This window comes from Agrilus planipennis, unplaced genomic scaffold (genome assembly GCF_000699045.2).
Source record: "Agrilus planipennis isolate EAB-ADULT unplaced genomic scaffold, Apla_2.0 scaffold94, whole genome shotgun sequence".
NCBI lineage: Eukaryota > Metazoa > Arthropoda > Insecta > Coleoptera > Buprestidae > Agrilus > Agrilus planipennis.
Window position 1 is genome coordinate 203,971 of NW_020439120.1, and position 16,971 is coordinate 220,941.

At 33.6% G+C, this 16,971-nt stretch overlaps 3 protein-coding genes across 4 annotated transcripts; 1 reads left to right on the forward strand and 2 right to left on the reverse strand.

Moving 5' to 3' along the window:
* Positions 1-862: 862 nt before the first annotated feature.
* Positions 863-2,017, reverse strand: LOC108741168. Of its 2 annotated transcripts, none has more exons than XM_018475854.1 (2): positions 1,880-2,017; positions 863-1,575 (listed from the first exon to the last, which is right to left on the reverse strand). In XM_018475854.1, the coding sequence occupies exon 2, from the start codon at positions 1,573-1,575 to the stop codon at positions 1,234-1,236; it is 342 nt and encodes a 113-aa protein (XP_018331356.1). In that variant the 5' UTR covers positions 1,880-2,017; the 3' UTR covers positions 863-1,233. The 2 variants fall into 2 exon arrangements, with proteins under 2 accessions (XP_018331356.1, XP_018331357.1); XM_018475855.1 differs by lacking the exon at positions 1,880-2,017 and adding an exon at positions 1,634-1,790.
* A 557-nt stretch (positions 2,018-2,574) lies between these two features.
* LOC108741167 (calreticulin) lies at positions 2,575-5,311 on the forward strand. Its single transcript, XM_018475853.2, has 4 exons — positions 2,575-2,788; positions 2,952-3,056; positions 4,065-5,044; positions 5,169-5,311. Exons 1-4 carry the CDS (start codon positions 2,701-2,703, stop codon positions 5,190-5,192), a joined length of 1,197 nt encoding a protein of 398 aa, XP_018331355.1. The 5' UTR covers positions 2,575-2,700; the 3' UTR covers positions 5,193-5,311.
* A 403-nt stretch (positions 5,312-5,714) lies between these two features.
* On the reverse strand, positions 5,715-11,764 carry LOC108741171 (vesicle-fusing ATPase 1). The gene is made up of 15 exons (XM_018475860.2): positions 11,577-11,764; positions 11,433-11,518; positions 11,158-11,373; positions 10,859-11,004; positions 10,663-10,801; positions 10,466-10,608; positions 10,176-10,375; positions 9,958-10,123; positions 9,732-9,901; positions 9,146-9,334; positions 8,954-9,083; positions 8,735-8,892; positions 8,478-8,662; positions 7,960-8,118; positions 5,715-7,551 (listed from the first exon to the last, which is right to left on the reverse strand). Exons 1-15 carry the CDS (start codon positions 11,577-11,579, stop codon positions 7,425-7,427), a joined length of 2,217 nt encoding a protein of 738 aa, XP_018331362.1. The 5' UTR covers positions 11,580-11,764; the 3' UTR covers positions 5,715-7,424.
* Between the last annotated feature and the right edge of the window lie 5,207 nt (positions 11,765-16,971).

Consider the following 16,971-nt stretch of genomic DNA (forward strand, 5'->3'; position numbering starts at 1 on the left):
TAAAGTATACCTTGTTAAAAATAATAAAAGGCATCTTATAATTTATATCAATAATTTATGTCAGAATTAAATGAATTATAATTATGATTTCAAAAACAAAGAAAATATTTCATCATCAATATTGCGGTTTTGAAAGAAACATATTTTATTGTTTAGATTTAGTCATGAAAAAGTAAATTTCCGGGTTTATTCGTTAATGGTTTCTCTATTTTTTATGCTCCACGAACTTATGTAGAAGGGTTTGGTAACATCGATGATATTGAAACAAGAAAATAAATATATATTTAATAGAATCTCAACTTTCATATTAAGTACTAAAAGCTAAAGCATTCGTTCTACAATATGTACTATTTATACCTACAATGAAACTCACCAATACTACTCAATTAGGAACAAAACAATATCTTAAAACCTATTAAAGCTAAAAAATGTCGTTGAAAAGGGCGTTATATTTTTTACAAAACTCAGTCACATAAAGCACAATAAAAATAACGTGTTTACTGAATTTGATTAAGTACTTACTATTACTTTTACCATGTGAAAAACTCAAAAAATAAAAAACCCTAAAGTTCCATTAATTTTAAAGTTGTAAAAATTAAAGCTTCATGAAGGATCAGAAGTGATGACAGAACATTTTTATAAATAAATACAAACCAAAACGTAATCGCAAAAAAGTGACTCATGTGAAATTGAAAGTAGATTTGGGACAAATTTGCATAAACCATCGTTCATTAACATTAAATTAGCATTGAAAAATAAATTAAATTAATTAATTCTCGATTTTGCAAAATTTAAAATTCAATGCACTATTTTAATTCAATCGTTAAAAATAAATTAATGATTAATAGTATTTAATATTATCAATTATGAAAAATATTACTTTTAAATTATTAATATTTCATGACATTCTAATTATCTTTTTTGCGATTTAGTTTGCTATTAAAAGCTATTATCTTTCTAGCAGTTCGATCAGAAAAACAAATAAGTTGATTTTTGGGTACCTTTTTGGTATTTATAATCCAAAGTGGCTCTTAAGAAGAAGTGTAGGTACCGTTGTAATGCACGCTATCACCGATATGTAACGTTTGAATATTACAGCTATGTAGAAGTTAAAAGCACCCTTAAAAATATAATCTACCCAACACAGTAACATCACATCTAAATAAATTACAAAAAAATAAGATATTTTGGCAAGCAAAATACACAAAAATATGTACCGAGTAAAAATAATACTTAAGAGTGTCCCCATCCTTTTGTAAGTCTTTTCCATAAACTGGGCTTATCAATATTGGGAGGTGGAGGCTGTTCGGCTTTTAGCTGTTCCAAAAACGTGACAGGTTGATTTGACTCTTCGGTAGAAGCGTCACCAATTTCCTTCAAGTCTCGCATCATTTTTTTACGAACGGTTTTTTTCATACTCAGATGCCTTTCGAGGGTCTTGTATTTGTGCTTGGTCCTGTTATCTACGAGAATACCGTTGGAATTTTCTTCTGGTGGTCGAGGATTTTCTTTTTCTTCTTTGCAACCCCAAAGGTCGCGAACATCTCGAATTTTTCTATCGCTATTCGAAGACATCTAAAACGCGATTATGTATATACATAGGTACTATTTACTTTACAAACATAGCACACACATTATCTTAAGCCGCAGCTTTTAATGATTTATGAAATTACGATTTCTGTCAGAAGTTTATCTTAAGCAATCAACAGCTTTATTAACAGCAAAAACTTAACAATAAAAAGCTAGTTTGTATGATGAGTGTATCATTTGTGTTTCTGCCAGCTCAAGGTGAACAGGTTTCGAACTTTATGCAGTTCTTTTTTACCCTTTTTATTAAATTAAATATGACACCCGCTCTTAATCTTTTAATAACACTTACCTAATGCGTTATCGAACTCAAAATCAAATTTACATATTAGGATTATTGTTAGAGCAACACTGACTCATTGAAGTGCAGTTACACTTTTACTTTCTAATGTAGGCGAGTTGCTTGTTTCTTTGTATTCATGAGAACTTTTTACTTTCCTCATTCAATAGCGGTAAATTTGAAATTTTAAAGGAGAATCTGTTTTCTTTATTTGTGAGTTTTCATTATACAATTAATGGATAAAATACATCGTTTAAAAGATACATTTACAATTAGTACTAAAAATAAAAGCTACAAAATAGCTACAATTTTATTTAAAGTAATTCTCATTACTATTAACGCTCCGATTGATATTAGATGAATATTAGCACATATACAATGTTTTCCATTCATTATAAATTTTGCGTAATTTTTTATGATATAGTCTATCAATAGTTTAAAATTTAAATCCACGCGCTTATCAGTTTCGAGAAAAGTAACCAGCCAATCAAATTCATACAGCTGTACGGTGTGTGAAATTATCAAACGCATACTTTCTAATACATTCGCAGTTAATAGACGAAGATACAAAATGAAATTCGAAACAAATTTGTTCAGATAGACTTGCAAACCTACCAATGAAAGCCTTCCATCTGTCGCGTCACCAAGAAATCAACGTGTAGTGCTACTCATTCTGTTTCATACAAAAGGCACCTATTGAAAAAGAAAAGGACATTAACATTTGCGTGGTGTTGCATTAACGTACCTTATTTTAGGATCGCTCATATCGCCTTGCTCGGCTTTGCGAGTAAATAGTTGTCGGTGGCTTTAAAATTAAGAATAACCAAAAAATAATGAAGTATAATTTATTTATTTCGCTTTTTGTGATTTCAATTTGTAGTGTATTAGCAGAAGTGTACTTTGAAGAAAAATTCAAAGATGGTGAGTATACTTTTGATACTATATGTTGTTATTACCGGTTCTCCAATTTCCTATTGAACAAGTCTTTGCGTAGAAGGTTTAAACTAATTTTCAATGTTTAGCTTTGCTATATATTTATTTAGTAACAATATTCTTTATTAATCACCTATTTTGTTTTGTGTAGATTCTTGGGAAAAGAATTGGGTGTACAGCAAACACCCTGGAAAAGAGTTCGGAAAGTTCGTAAGAACCGCTGGTAAATTCTTCAATAATGAAGAAGAAGATAAAGGTAAATCTTTGATCTTTGTTAATATTTAAAAAGCAACGATTTAAAGTATACCTGAATATTAAAAAAATAAAATTACCTTCAACTGGTCGATTTAGATTAAACAAGTGTAAAAAAAACAGAGCAAAACTTTCTTAAATTCATTTAATGTGTATGAGAAAATCATGCACATCTACTTACAGGAAAGTAATAATTTTTTACCTGTGGTTGTATGTGTTTGTAGTATGCTGATAGGTAAATTAATAATAAAAACTTTAATAAACATGCTATTGTAATGTAATCAAAATATGTGTTGGTTTGGTGAAACAAAATCCATAATCCTAATTAGCAGAATTATTCACTGCATTCAATTGTATTTAATGTCATTTTAATCTTATGTAAAGGAGGAAATGCATTAGTAGGCATTTACGATTAGAGTAAAATATATACATGCACTACATACAATAGTGCTTCGAATTTCTATTTAAATTTAAAAATCATTTAAAATAGCATTGCAAGCAGCATCTGCTACTCAAAAATATGTCCCCAAAATAAAGCAAAGTTCAAAAAACTAAACTTTATCAACACATTTCAGTTATATCATGACCTCCAAAATGTTATTAAAACAAAGATGATAGGTACTGCCTTACTGAGGAAATTACAAATTAGAAATAAATGAGAAATTAATTAACTTTGATAGTCAAGCATTTCAATCAAAAGACACTTTAAATATAGATAAAAGTGTACTTACAAATTATTAAGTTTTAACAGAACTTTTCTAAGGTATAAATATTGAACGAGAAAATGTGTTCCACAACAATTATGAGAATAATAATAATAAAGTTTGTCTTTTACAAAATTTTAGAGAAATAGATGTCATATTGATTATAAAACATATTAAGTAATTGAAGTTGTAATCATTGCCAGGCGTTTATTTTATTGCAGTTGTATTTTTATCACATCTATTCATAAAACAAGTAAATGAGGATTGCATTTCATGAGTGGTACATAGTTCTGTTATGCTTATTTCAGGTATTCAAACTTCAGAAGATGCTCGGTTTTATGCGATAAGTAGGAAATTTAAGCCTTTTTCGAATGAAGGCAAAGATCTTGTTATCCAATTCACCGTAAAACATGAACAAGACATTGATTGTGGTGGTGGATATGTAAAGGTGTTTGATTGTTCTTTGAAAGAAGAAGATCTGCACGGGGAAACTCCGTATTTGCTAATGTTTGGTCCTGATATTTGTGGACCTGGCCGAAAAATTGTACATGCCATCATCAATTACAATGGCAAAAACAATCTCATCAAAAAGGAGATTGCTTGCAAAGATGGTGTTTATTCACACGCGTACACGTTTGTTATCAAACCCGATAACACCTACGAAATTCTCATTGATGGCGAAAAAGTAGAAGGTGGTGATATTGAAGCTGATTGGGATTTGTTGCCACCAAAAACCATCAAAGATCCAGATGCAAAGAAGCCTGAAGATTGGGACGACAGAGCCACAATTCCTGACCCAGATGACAAAAAACCTGAAGATTGGGACCAACCTGAACATATTCCCGACCCTGAAGCCACTAAACCTGATGACTGGGATGATGAGATGGATGGTGAATGGGAACCACCACAGATTGATAACCCCGACTATAAAGGAGAATGGAGCCCAAAACAAATTGACAATCCTAACTACAAAGGTGAATGGGTTCATCCTGAAATTCCCAACCCTGAATACAAAGCAGATCCTGCTTTATACAAAAAACCTGAGATTTGCGCCATTGGTTTCGATTTGTGGCAAGTAAAATCTGGTACGATATTCGATAACATTCTTATTACCGACGATCTGGAATATGCAAAAGAACAACTTAAAAATTTAAAAGATAAACAAGAAGGGGAAAAGAAAGCCAAACAAGCACTTGATGATGCAGCTAAAGAAAAGAAGTCAGATGAGAAAGATGATGACAGTGAAGAAGATGAAGATGCAGAAGAGGATGATGTGAAACCTGTAGAGGTAATATTTTAAATTCTAATTAATAAATTTTTCTTTCTAAGGTTTTGCAAATAGATAAATAGTTGGAAAAAAAACAATATTGATCTATCACATTTCATTAAACTAAAAATAATTTATTTTTCAGGAACCTGAGCATGATGAATTATAAGTGGTAGTGAAAGACTTTTTAATGTGTGTGAAGTGTTTTGTTTCCTAGTGCGTATTGTTTATTTGACTGATTTTGTTAAAAACTTTAAGAACACTTATAATAAAAATGTAAAACCTGAACATTCTAATTATTTATAACATGATTATTAATTACATGTTGATTTATGGTTATTTAAAATATGATACTGTAAATGTTGGTACAATATTTTTTTTTATGTAGGCTTATTTTATTTATTGTTTATTCACATTTAATATATTTTTTTAACCAAAAAAGATAAAACAAGGAAAATAATACGTTTTTGTATTCATCATTATTTTTATTAATTTTCTCAATTGTACTGCACATTGATTAATTGCAACTTGCGGAATTATTAGCTACTTATAGCAACCAAATGTCGCTATCACAATAACTGCTGCTACATGTCTTATATGTATATCTGAAGCTAAAAGAATAAAATCCTACAATTATTTTTACATTTTTAGAACTGGAACAGTAGTTAACAAACGAATATTATACATTATACACATTTACAAACGTAATGTATATTTAAATTTCTATATACACAACATTAAAAAAGGTTCATAACAGAATGTCCTTAAAATAAATATTTGCGTGCAAAACGTACAGAAACTAGCATTTTTACGTCAACAATGTAACAACCTTTAAAAGATCTTTGATGAACTATTTTAAGATAATACAAAAAAAAATGTATAATCTCTTATATAAAAACGATAGAATCTAAATAGCATTCCTTGTGAAACATTTATTTAAAGGGAGAAATTCTATTATTGTACAGTTCCACAGTAACAGAATTTCTATTTTGAGAATGACCTGGTGGGGGGGGGGAGACGCAACAGTATTTTAGAAACCAATCAATCTTTCAGTGAGGCGAACCAGAACCAGCGTTCTATGGTTTTCTTTTTAAATTTTAATTTGCATTAAAGACAAGTATGATAAGAGTATGAAAATGGCCTAAATAACGATGTTTGTTTTCTAAAAACTTTTTTAGGACCTTTCTCATACTCCCTTCGACCCTAGTCCTTTAAAAAACGCATTACTACGTTTGCAATACGCATTTGACAATAATTTCTCTGATCTATTCTACGAAACCTTCAAAAAAATCCAATCAAATTGGAATATTAAGTACTGCAATATACATACATATTAAACATTCTACTATATATATGTACTATAATAAACACGAACTTTTTAATGAGAAGCTTGACGTCTGTCAGTAATGAGATCTTAAATTCAATAAATGATAAATATCACTAGTATGATACTATCAATAAAAATTATTAAAAGCTACAATGAAAACAAAAACCTAAGAATTATACATTTCATTTGTGACGCCAAATATTTGAAATTAGTGTACCCATCAAGTAACAACTTTTTGTCGTCGTTTTTAATGACAATACTTGTTACAGCACAAGATAAGCAAGCAAATTTAGCATAAATATTTGCATTTTTGGAATATATATTACTCTTATTGCGAAAAACTTGTTATATGATTTTAGTGGTGTTAAATTTCATTTCTTAACAGTACTCTAAAACGTAATTAGATAAAACAAATTAATTTAAACAAGTCAATTGTTACTTTAATTTTCACTAATCACAAGAAATAAAATATTTCAACTAACCATTGGAATAAAAGGTAATGCAATAATAATGAAACTTACATGAAAAAAACAAACTCTAAAAAGTCTCACGAAACATCAATTTTTTTTAATAAGCTAATAATATATAAAACAATAATAACATAATAAACAATTTAACACTATACAGAAATAATAGTAAATTAAATAAGTTTCTTTTCGGTATTATTTTACTAGTTAATCAAAATATATCATAATAAGGAACCAATTTTTATACCTTCGTGGGTATTTTATTTTGTTTTGATGTGCTAATAGCATAAGGAATGTCTTCATAATTTCTTAATTTAACATGCAATTAGAACATAAAAAAATAAATACCATAAAAAAATATGTTGTTTCTATTTATTTAACCTGAAAGTTCCAAAATTGCATTTAAACATTTTTTAACCAATGAATTATTATTGCTTACATTTTTAGAACATTCAGATCAAATGCACCGTTACCGTGATTTGATGTTCTCAGTAAAAATCATAACTAATTTATTATAGAGTTAGACTAGATCTTCAATAAAATCAACTAAGGTATAATCCCATCTCATACTGTTAAAATTCCCTAAATCTGCGTGATTTCAGGGTCCTCAATCCCCGCCTTCCAGTGCGCCGTCTTCTTCGAGCTTAGTGATTAACTTGATGATGCGATGATGATCTTCAGTTTGCCTTGCCATATCAATCAAAGCCAATAATTTCCTTATACCAATAAAAACTCTGAGAAACAAATAAATCGTTTAATGAATCAATCAACAACCGCAATAGCCGTTGGTCTTTGCTATAAATCCTCGAAATATTTGGTATTTTCTCAGTAAATTAGCTGGAGAGATGTTGTTTTATTCGTGTATTCACTTTAGTGGTTTTGTTAGTTGCATATGCGGCCTAATCAATTTTTGTATATACCAATACAATACAATAATAAAATAAAATTGGTCAACCTGAACAAAATCGAACACGTTATTTATATTTTGGTTTACGTTGCCAAGTGTGTACTGTATGTATAAATATCTGGTGGATATTGAAAATAGATTTACAACAATATGACTGAAAGATCTATTTTTCTTTAGGGTAACTAATTTATGAAGTAAAGTACATTAATATTATTAAAAGTATATCTCTACTTACTTTTTTCCCTGAATCATTTTGGCTATTTGCGCCATTTCTTGCTTTGAAAATACGTCGGCTTCTTCTAATACTGCTAACAAATGTTCCGGGCGAGACAAATTCGGTACGTGTAAAACTGCGGTGAATGCTGGCAACATCTCCATATCCTCCAATACCTGTCTATAAATTAAACAAAAAAACTCCGTATTTATGACCTTCTTAAAGCAAAATCTAGAACGCCATTATTTATATGAAATGTTACATTATTTCTAAATTGTAGGAAACAAACGAATACAAGGCAAATACAGTAAGTCCCAGAATTACATAATAGATGCGATCAGGAAGATAAAGTCGAAGTAGAAAATTGCATAAACTGGAGTACCGAGAGATTAGTAATTATAATTTCAGTTAAACATATTTTATCAGTTTGTTTATCAGAATTTATTGCCATATTGTGGCTAAATGGGAAATAATGCATCTCTGGAATTATGTAAGTCGAAATATTATTATATGAAGTTCACATAAGTGTATTTTTGTACCTTCGACTGCTAGTGCATAACACGAGCAGTTTTTTTCCAGCAGGTGGCTGCTTTTTTAATAACACTAATAAAGCTTGGAGAGTCAAATTAGAGTAGCGGGGTCCAATAGGTCCGTAATCTAACAATCTTTCGATATTGTCAACCAAAACGCAACTAAGGGTAGACCTATAAGCGTCATCAAAAACCTAAAAAAGAAAAAATACATTGACAACATATTTGTTAAAAATAATTGTTAAGGATTATTTTTAAAAACATACTTTTCTTATATGTAAACACTTGGCAGTTTCAGTATATCCAACCATTTCTTCAGGTGAACAAACTTTAATAAATGGAAAATCAGAGTCTTTTGCAAGCTGCGCTGCCAAGGCAGTTTTTCCTGAATTGGGGGGACCTTCTAACAAAACGGACACCAAGCCTAATAAAACACAATGTCAAAATATAAGATGAACTACTAGATAATAATTAGTTGTGTAAACCTGAATCTCCAGATTTTGCTTGTTGAATAAAGAGATGGCCATCTTCCAACAAATGAGTAACAGGGGGACCCCAATTAAAGATTCCTCTCGCTAAGAACTGATCTAAAATTTCCTGGGCCGTTCCAAATGCCTTTTTGAAAAAAAAATACGTTTATAATTATTTAATAAATTCAGAACTAAAAGGGAATTTACAGGTTTAATGTCATGTTCTAATGCATGGAAGAAATCCTCTCGAATCACTATCAACTTTTCCATTGCTTCAGGATCAACTTCCACCTTTGAGGTAGCTTTAATCAACCTATTCATTGCAGTTGACTGAGCCGCACGAACCAACCCTTCCAATTCTGCACCCGAAAAATTCTTTGTCAATTGGGCAAGTTCCTAAAATTCCAAAATTAGCAATTTATTTTTAAACACCAAAAACAATTTTAAAATACCTAAATAACCTAATACAGAAACTTAATTATCTTAGGAAGTCAGATAAAAACTGACTGATGTTGTGTCCAAATAACTGGTCAATGATAAACACTAATTTACAAACTTTTCTGAATGAAAATTTAATGTTACAATGCTTAATAAAAGAAAATTGACATGTATTTTTAAAATAGTGTTGTATATACCAACTATGTAAATTGAAGTATAACTTCTTATGTGTGTAAATAGGTACACACGCCCTTTTTGTTGTTCTTCCTAATTGCATGTTTCAAGACGATACAATTAACGACGACCACCGTGTAACGATTAAAATTAAAATTACATGTCTTTGTAAGATACTCACTTTGTTATCAACATTTGGATGTAGTTTTCCATACTGTCTCATTCGGGCAGTATGTATATTCAATATTTGGAGTCTACCCTCCTCATTTGGAAGGCTAATTTCCATCTGCACTTCTAATCTACCAGGTCTAAGTAAAGCTTCGTCAATCATATCTCTACGATTTGTCATTCCTTTAAATAAAAAAATCATACAAATATGTTTTATAACACATAATCATACCACATACCAATGACTAAAATATTATTCAGTTGTTCCACACCATCAATTTTTGCAAGAAGTTGATTAACGACTGTATCATGAACACCAGTATTTCCTGCAACTGAACCTCTCTGTTTGCAAATAGCATCAATTTCATCAAATATTATGATGTGTAACCCACTGTTTGGACCAGCCTACAAAAACCAGTTATATTTATTTAAATGTTGCATGTCTTACCTTTCATACCCTTTTTTCTTCTTCTTCTGCTTCAGCAAATAATCTTCGAACATTTGCTTCTGATTCACCAACATACTTGTCAAGAATTTGAGGACCATTAACAATTTTTGGTTCTCTGGCATTCAGCATTTTACCAATTTGACGAGCCATTAAAGTTTTACCAGTACCAGGAGGACCATACAGCAATATACCTTTTACATGTTTACATCCTGAAATATCGTACTACAGATAGAATGCTGACAATAAATAGGACTCATTTATTTTTAAAATGTAGCATCATTAAAAGAAAAAATTGTTACCCAATTGCTCTACAATCTCTGGTGGAAAAACTCTTGAAGCAAAAGCTCTACGAAATATTGCATTAAATTCATTATCTAATCCTCCAATACCCATCTTCTGAAAGTCCCAATCAGGATTAATAATCGATGTCCTCTGATGTTTCCTACAATGATTTTACTGATTTTTTTAAATTTATAAAATATTTTTTCTGACAAACCCTTTGGATTTTCCTGTTAAATTTAGTGAAGAATTGGGTGCTTTTTCAAATTGAACAACTGAATTGGCTAATAAGTAACCAATTTTTGTTTTTCGAGGTTTGGCTTGTTTTCCTTGTTTAATGGCATTTATATCAACAGCTATATGAAATAAAAATTATAATCAATATGTTAATTAAGAAGAAAGTTTTTTTTTACCTTCCAAGTCTTTTACAGTAAGTGCCAATAGTTTTTTATCACTAAAAGCAAAGGCAAGTAATTGACCAACTGTAAATGCTTGCCCTGTAAACTTATTTTGAAATTCTTGAGCCATTGCATCAGTGTCATATGCTTCCAGAGTAGTCCTAAAATGAAATAATTATCTAATTGTAGCAACAAAAATTCACTTCTTAAATTAATAGGGATTTTTATATTAAATATATACATCAATTTAAAATATACAGTTTATGACTAACAAGAAACTTTTGCATTGAATGTCTTTTGTGCCTGTAACTTACTGTTTCTTTTGCATAAAATCTGCTTCTAGAACAATGGTACATAAGCAATCATTGCTATTAAAATAATATGGTTTAACATCCAGTTCTTGATCTATTGATAAAACTGCCCATTTTCTCTGGGGTAAGCTGAATCCTATGTAACCCCTTGATAGATCTGGATGTCTTTGAATTGAAAAAACATAGTTTTGGTTTCCGCCCGTGTTAACTAATATATGTCTGGAATTCGAGTTATTTGAGAAATATGTAATTACACTTTGAAAACTTAATTATCTTACGAGCAGTCAGATGGAAAATCTCCAGGACTAACCGCAGCACAATTACTCAATGACAATTCTTCTGTTGGGCACTTTGTAGCTCGAAACTATAACAATTATTTTAAAAGCACTATTTTATTTAAATTGTTGAAATGATGTACTTACCATCTTTGCACTTTACTATGAAGTTTTATAAATGATCTTAAAGTTTAGCTAAACTAGTACATTTAATAATTTATATTTCTTGAATTTTAACAAAAATCAATAGAAGATTTTCAGTTTATTCCGCAACTACAACTCCACTGATTTAGCGATGACTGTTGTTCTATACTGCTGTCACAGAACATAACCTCTTATGCATTCCACTGCGGACTGCGGAATTCATAGAACTAAACCGTAGAACCACATAATTTCGATGTGTCTACAAGCACAGACTATTATCATGCCGTGGTCAGCTATTCTCTCAACTCCTGATATGATTATATTTTATTTTATCTTATTAAGAAAAATATACGCGTGTTACCCTTTACATAATGAACTATACATGAAATAACAAAGTTATAAGAGATATAACCATAACAAAAGTTCAGTAAGTATGCATATAATACACCAAAAATCACTATAAGCTGCCGATTTATCAAAGATTAAATTCCACGCACTTCAACACACAATAACATATTGATAATTAATAATTAATAAGTCTGAAGGACAACTCCGCGAACTGTAGATTTAAAGGCTTCAATACTATTCAATGCTCTAACCTCCACATTAAGCTGATTCCAAGTCCTATTAAGTCTTGCAAATACAGAATTTGAGAGCCTTTCAATTTTCCTTAGCCTTTCCTTTAGATGAGAGGTTCTTCTCAGCACATAGTTTTCTTCCCTAGGTTGGAACTCTTGTATATAAGGAACAGAGTAGATCAATCCATTTACGATTTTGTAAGCCAGAACAAGATCATTGTAATGAAGGATGGACTTGATAGTATGGACATGAAAACGCGCTGAGATGGCTAAGTAGTCATGATCAATCCATGCCATAGGGGTGCCAGCTTTATAGGATAAGTAGCGCAGAAATATATGCTGCACAGCCTCCAACTGAACAATTCTGTAGGCAAGATGAGGGTTCCATATCTGAGATGCATATGTTGGTATAGGTAACACAAGAGAGCGGTACAAGTACAGGATGACATTACACGATTTAAAATCTCTTGTGGTTCTCATGATGAATCCGAGGGTTCTGCTCGCTTTAGCAGTTATGTGATTAATATGATCTCCATGACTCAATTTGCAGTCAAAGATGACACCCAAATCTCTCATGCAACGAACACTTTCCATAATATAATAATGTTCAAGATCCACACAGGCACCTGGGTGAATTGACATTGATTTGCATTTAGTCCTGTTGATAGACAATCCATTCCTGAGGGCCCATAGTGCTACAGTGTCCAGGTCTTTTTGCAGTTCCGAACAGTCAGCAGAAGATCTGATATTCCTGTAGAGCTTTATATCATCCGCATATATAGTAACTGCAGACGATAAAGGGAGCTCAGATAAGTCGTTGATGAAAAGTAGAAACAACCGCAAGGGACCCATTTGGGACCCCTGCGGAACTCCAGATTCGATCATTATGTTATTAGACATGGAACCATCCATCCTGACTATTTGAGATCTTCCCGTCAAGTATCTCTTATACCAAGAGCGTACAATTTGTCCAGCAAGAGACCATGATCCACCTTATCAAATGTCTTAGACATGTCAAGGTAAATAGCATCAGTACGTAGGTACTCCAGCTTCAAGACCAACAAGAGTCTCCATGAAAGACAACAAGCCACTAATCTCTGATCTTTCACTAATGAAACCGTGCTGCTGAGGTCTCATCAATCTTTCAACTGCCTCAGTAATCTTGGTAGTAATAATGGAATCAAAGACTTCTAGTATTGAGCTAACGATGGCGATCGGCCTGTAATTCTGAACAAGAGTTTTATCTCCATTCTTGAAAGCGGTTTTGCCGATATAACCCAACCACTGCATAGACTTACCTACAGAAGATGCAGTTTCATTTCAATGAATACCCGAATGCTAGGAAGCTTTAAATAACTAAAGATTACACTCTCTGGAGCTCCAATGTTACCGATACCCACAATTCAGCGAGCCCTTCATCGTAGACAGTAATGTGGGACTTGGTGGTGTGTTGTCCCAAATACAAAACGAAAAGGAAAAGGTCATAAGGTACTTTAGTAAAACACTCTCGAAACAGGAACAAAACTACTGTGTCACCCATCGAGAGATATTGGCTGTGGTTGAAACACTCAAACATTTCCACAAGACGGAAGTTCCCCTTCAGAACGGACTTTTTTTTTAATGCAAAGATTTGATAACCAACGCACTGATACTGGCATACACCGATTTTACGAAGACGTTTACATTAACGACAGACGCAACTAATTACGCCATCGGATCCGTTTTGTCCCAAAATGAAACACCTGTTGCGTTCTACTCACGCACACTCAATACAGCTGAGAGAAATTACGGAAGTATAGTAAAAGAACTACTAGCTGTCGTCGTTTCTTGCAAACACTTTAGGTCAAGCTTGTTTGTGCATTGTTTACGTCTACCCGTTAGCGCGGTGCAACGGTTCGACGATTCGCGGTGCAACGTTGGGCGATTCGCGCGGTGTAACGGTTCGACGATTCGCGATGCAACGTTTGAAATTTCGCGCGGTGCAACGTTTGGCGGTTCGCGCAGTGCAACGTTTAGAATTTCGCGGTGCAACGTTTGACGGTTCGCGCGGTGCAACGGTTCAACGATTCGCGGTGCAACGTTTGGCAGTTTGCACGGTGCAACGGATCGACCATTCGCGGTGCAACGTTTGGTATTTCGTGCGATCCAACGGTTCGAAGTTTCGCGGTGCAACGTTTAGTAATTCGCGCGGTGCAACGGTTCGACGATTCGCGGTGCAACGTTTGGAATTTCGCGCGGTGCAACGGTTCCACGATTCGCGGTGCAACGTTTGGTAATTCGCGCGGTGCAACGTTTCGACGATTCGCGGTGCAACGTTTGGAATTTCGCGCGGTGCAACGGTTCGACGATTCGCGGTGCAACGTTTGGTAATTCGCGCGGTGCAACGTTTCGACGATTCGCGGTGCAACGTTTGGTAATTCGCGCGGTGCAACGGTTCGACGATTCGCGGTGCAACGTTTGGTAATTCGCGCGTTGCAACGTTTGGCAGTTTGCACGGTGCAACGGTTCGACCATTCGCGGTACAACTGTTCGGTGTTTCGCGGTGCAACGTTTGGCGGTTCACGCGGTGCAACGGTTCGACGATTCGCGTTGCGACGTTTGGCGGTTCACGCGGTGCAACGGTTCGACGGTGCGCGGTGCAACGTTTGGCAGTTCGCTCGGTGCAACAATTCGACTTTACGCAGTGCAACGCCTTGAATCCAATGGTTTCTTAAAGGAGCCGACCCGCCAAGCTCGTTCATTCGATGGACAATGGGTTACCCAATCGATTCACCGTGCATCGTTTGCGCGGTGCAACGTTTGGCAGTTTGCGCGGTGCAACGTTTGGCAGTTTGCGCGGTGCAACGGTTCGACGATTCGCGGTGCAGCGTTTGACAGTTCGCGCGGTGCAACGCGTCGACTTTATGCAATGCAACGCCTTGAATGAAAGAACAAAAAATCTAGTTCGATTCTTAAATACAGGCTGAAGATGACTTTTCGTCATATCCTCCGACTTCGCAGGGTTGATCAGAAGAATTTCTCGCTCACCAGCATTATCAGCTAATGAGAATTGAATACGCAAAAGCTGCTTTTAAATAATCGTCGGCCTCCTTCTGTAAATTCCTGTTATATGGGTAGACTGTTTTCGGTTTTTAGCTGAGAATGACACCTTGGGCGTTTCATTTTAAGCTTTAAAACATTTTATGTAGAATTTTTGGTTTTATTGAATTACTTACCTACTTCAGTTTCATTTATTTTTTTTGTATTGACGTATTTTTTAGCTTTGTACTATGTTAATAAGCATTTTTTCTTTACAACTGAGACCTTATTGTTTTCTATTAGAGATGATTAGATGTTTAAAAGCTTCCACTAATTCAATTTCGACTAGTTTATCATCCCATGTAAGGAAGTAATCAAGTTAAATCTATTAGCTAACAAGGTAATGGAGTTAATATTTGACGTGGTTTATTAATTTATTAAAAGGGTAAACAGAATGCGATTCACAGTTTAATTTTATAACGACTCTTTCCTTCCACTACGGCATGACAATTAACTACGCAACATTTGATTCACTAAAGTCTGGTTAATTATAAATAAAATATGTTCCATAAAAGTTAAACAGCAATAACAATGTGGAGATCAAAAGCTGCCTTGATTACAAGTTTGCTATACTAAAATACTTCATACTTCATAGAAATCATTGCAAGTGATTACGTCACGAAAGTAAAAATACACGAAGTGAATGTTGAGGAAACCTCAACAGATGTACATATTATATACAACACATGTGTACTCTTGGTTTTGTTATTTCGAAATTGGTTCTTGTTTTTGCAACATGTATCGCAACGGTTTCGAAAAATTACAAATCGCTACATATAATATGTGCTCCTTCGTAACCTTGTAGTTCCAAATCTATCCCTATCATTGTGAAATTCTGACTTTTTGCGAGTTTTTAAAGGAGGAAGGATGATTGTGTAAATCGGTGCTGAACTTGTCAATAGGTCGCGTATGCCGCGACCAACAGCTATATTGACGACAGATTTTATAGTCATGGAAAAAGCTCAATTATTTAGTGCTTTAGGACTCGGAATCTGTAACATTTTCGTCGTCACGTTTTCTCTAACAAGACTGCAGAGAAACCCGAATCAACATCATTATCATTGCATTTTTGAATAATCAATATTTATAAAACTTTTATTTGAACTTGGATATATAATTGTGATATTTTACGCTTTGTACTCCGATCACAAATTGCTCTGGAGAAAGGAGCTCTTCTTGTTCATCGACTCATGGTCATCCAACACTATCGTTCGACCTGATGTAGTATCGGAATTCCGAATTCGGTCATTGATAAATAGACTAACCCTGCCTGGAGCTACCGGAGAGGCTTAAACAATCCGTGGAGCATACAACGTAAAAATTACAATGTGCATTGATCAACAAGTGATAGCAATGTCAAATCCCAAGACGAAGTTTACCTCCTATAAGGTAATGGTAGAATAGAGAGCATTGTTAGAATCAAAATAGGCGACGGCATCTACGGATTGGGGGGCGGGGGATCAGACCGGGCAATCTAGACAGACAGCACAGAAAGTATGACTAGTGAGACGTATGCCCGTAAATTGTGGATAATCAGTGATACCTGTTAGAATAGCCAACTTTGAACAAAAGATCTTCAAAGGCACACAGTTTGGATGTATTTGAGTCAGCAGCTGAAATTCACCACTGTGACTGAATCTGAAACGACACCAACAACACTTCCTGCAGTTTTAACTGAGCTGACGAAACGGTCCAGTAACCACCTCAACAAAGTCAAATGGAAAGAAGAACTACTGAGCGTT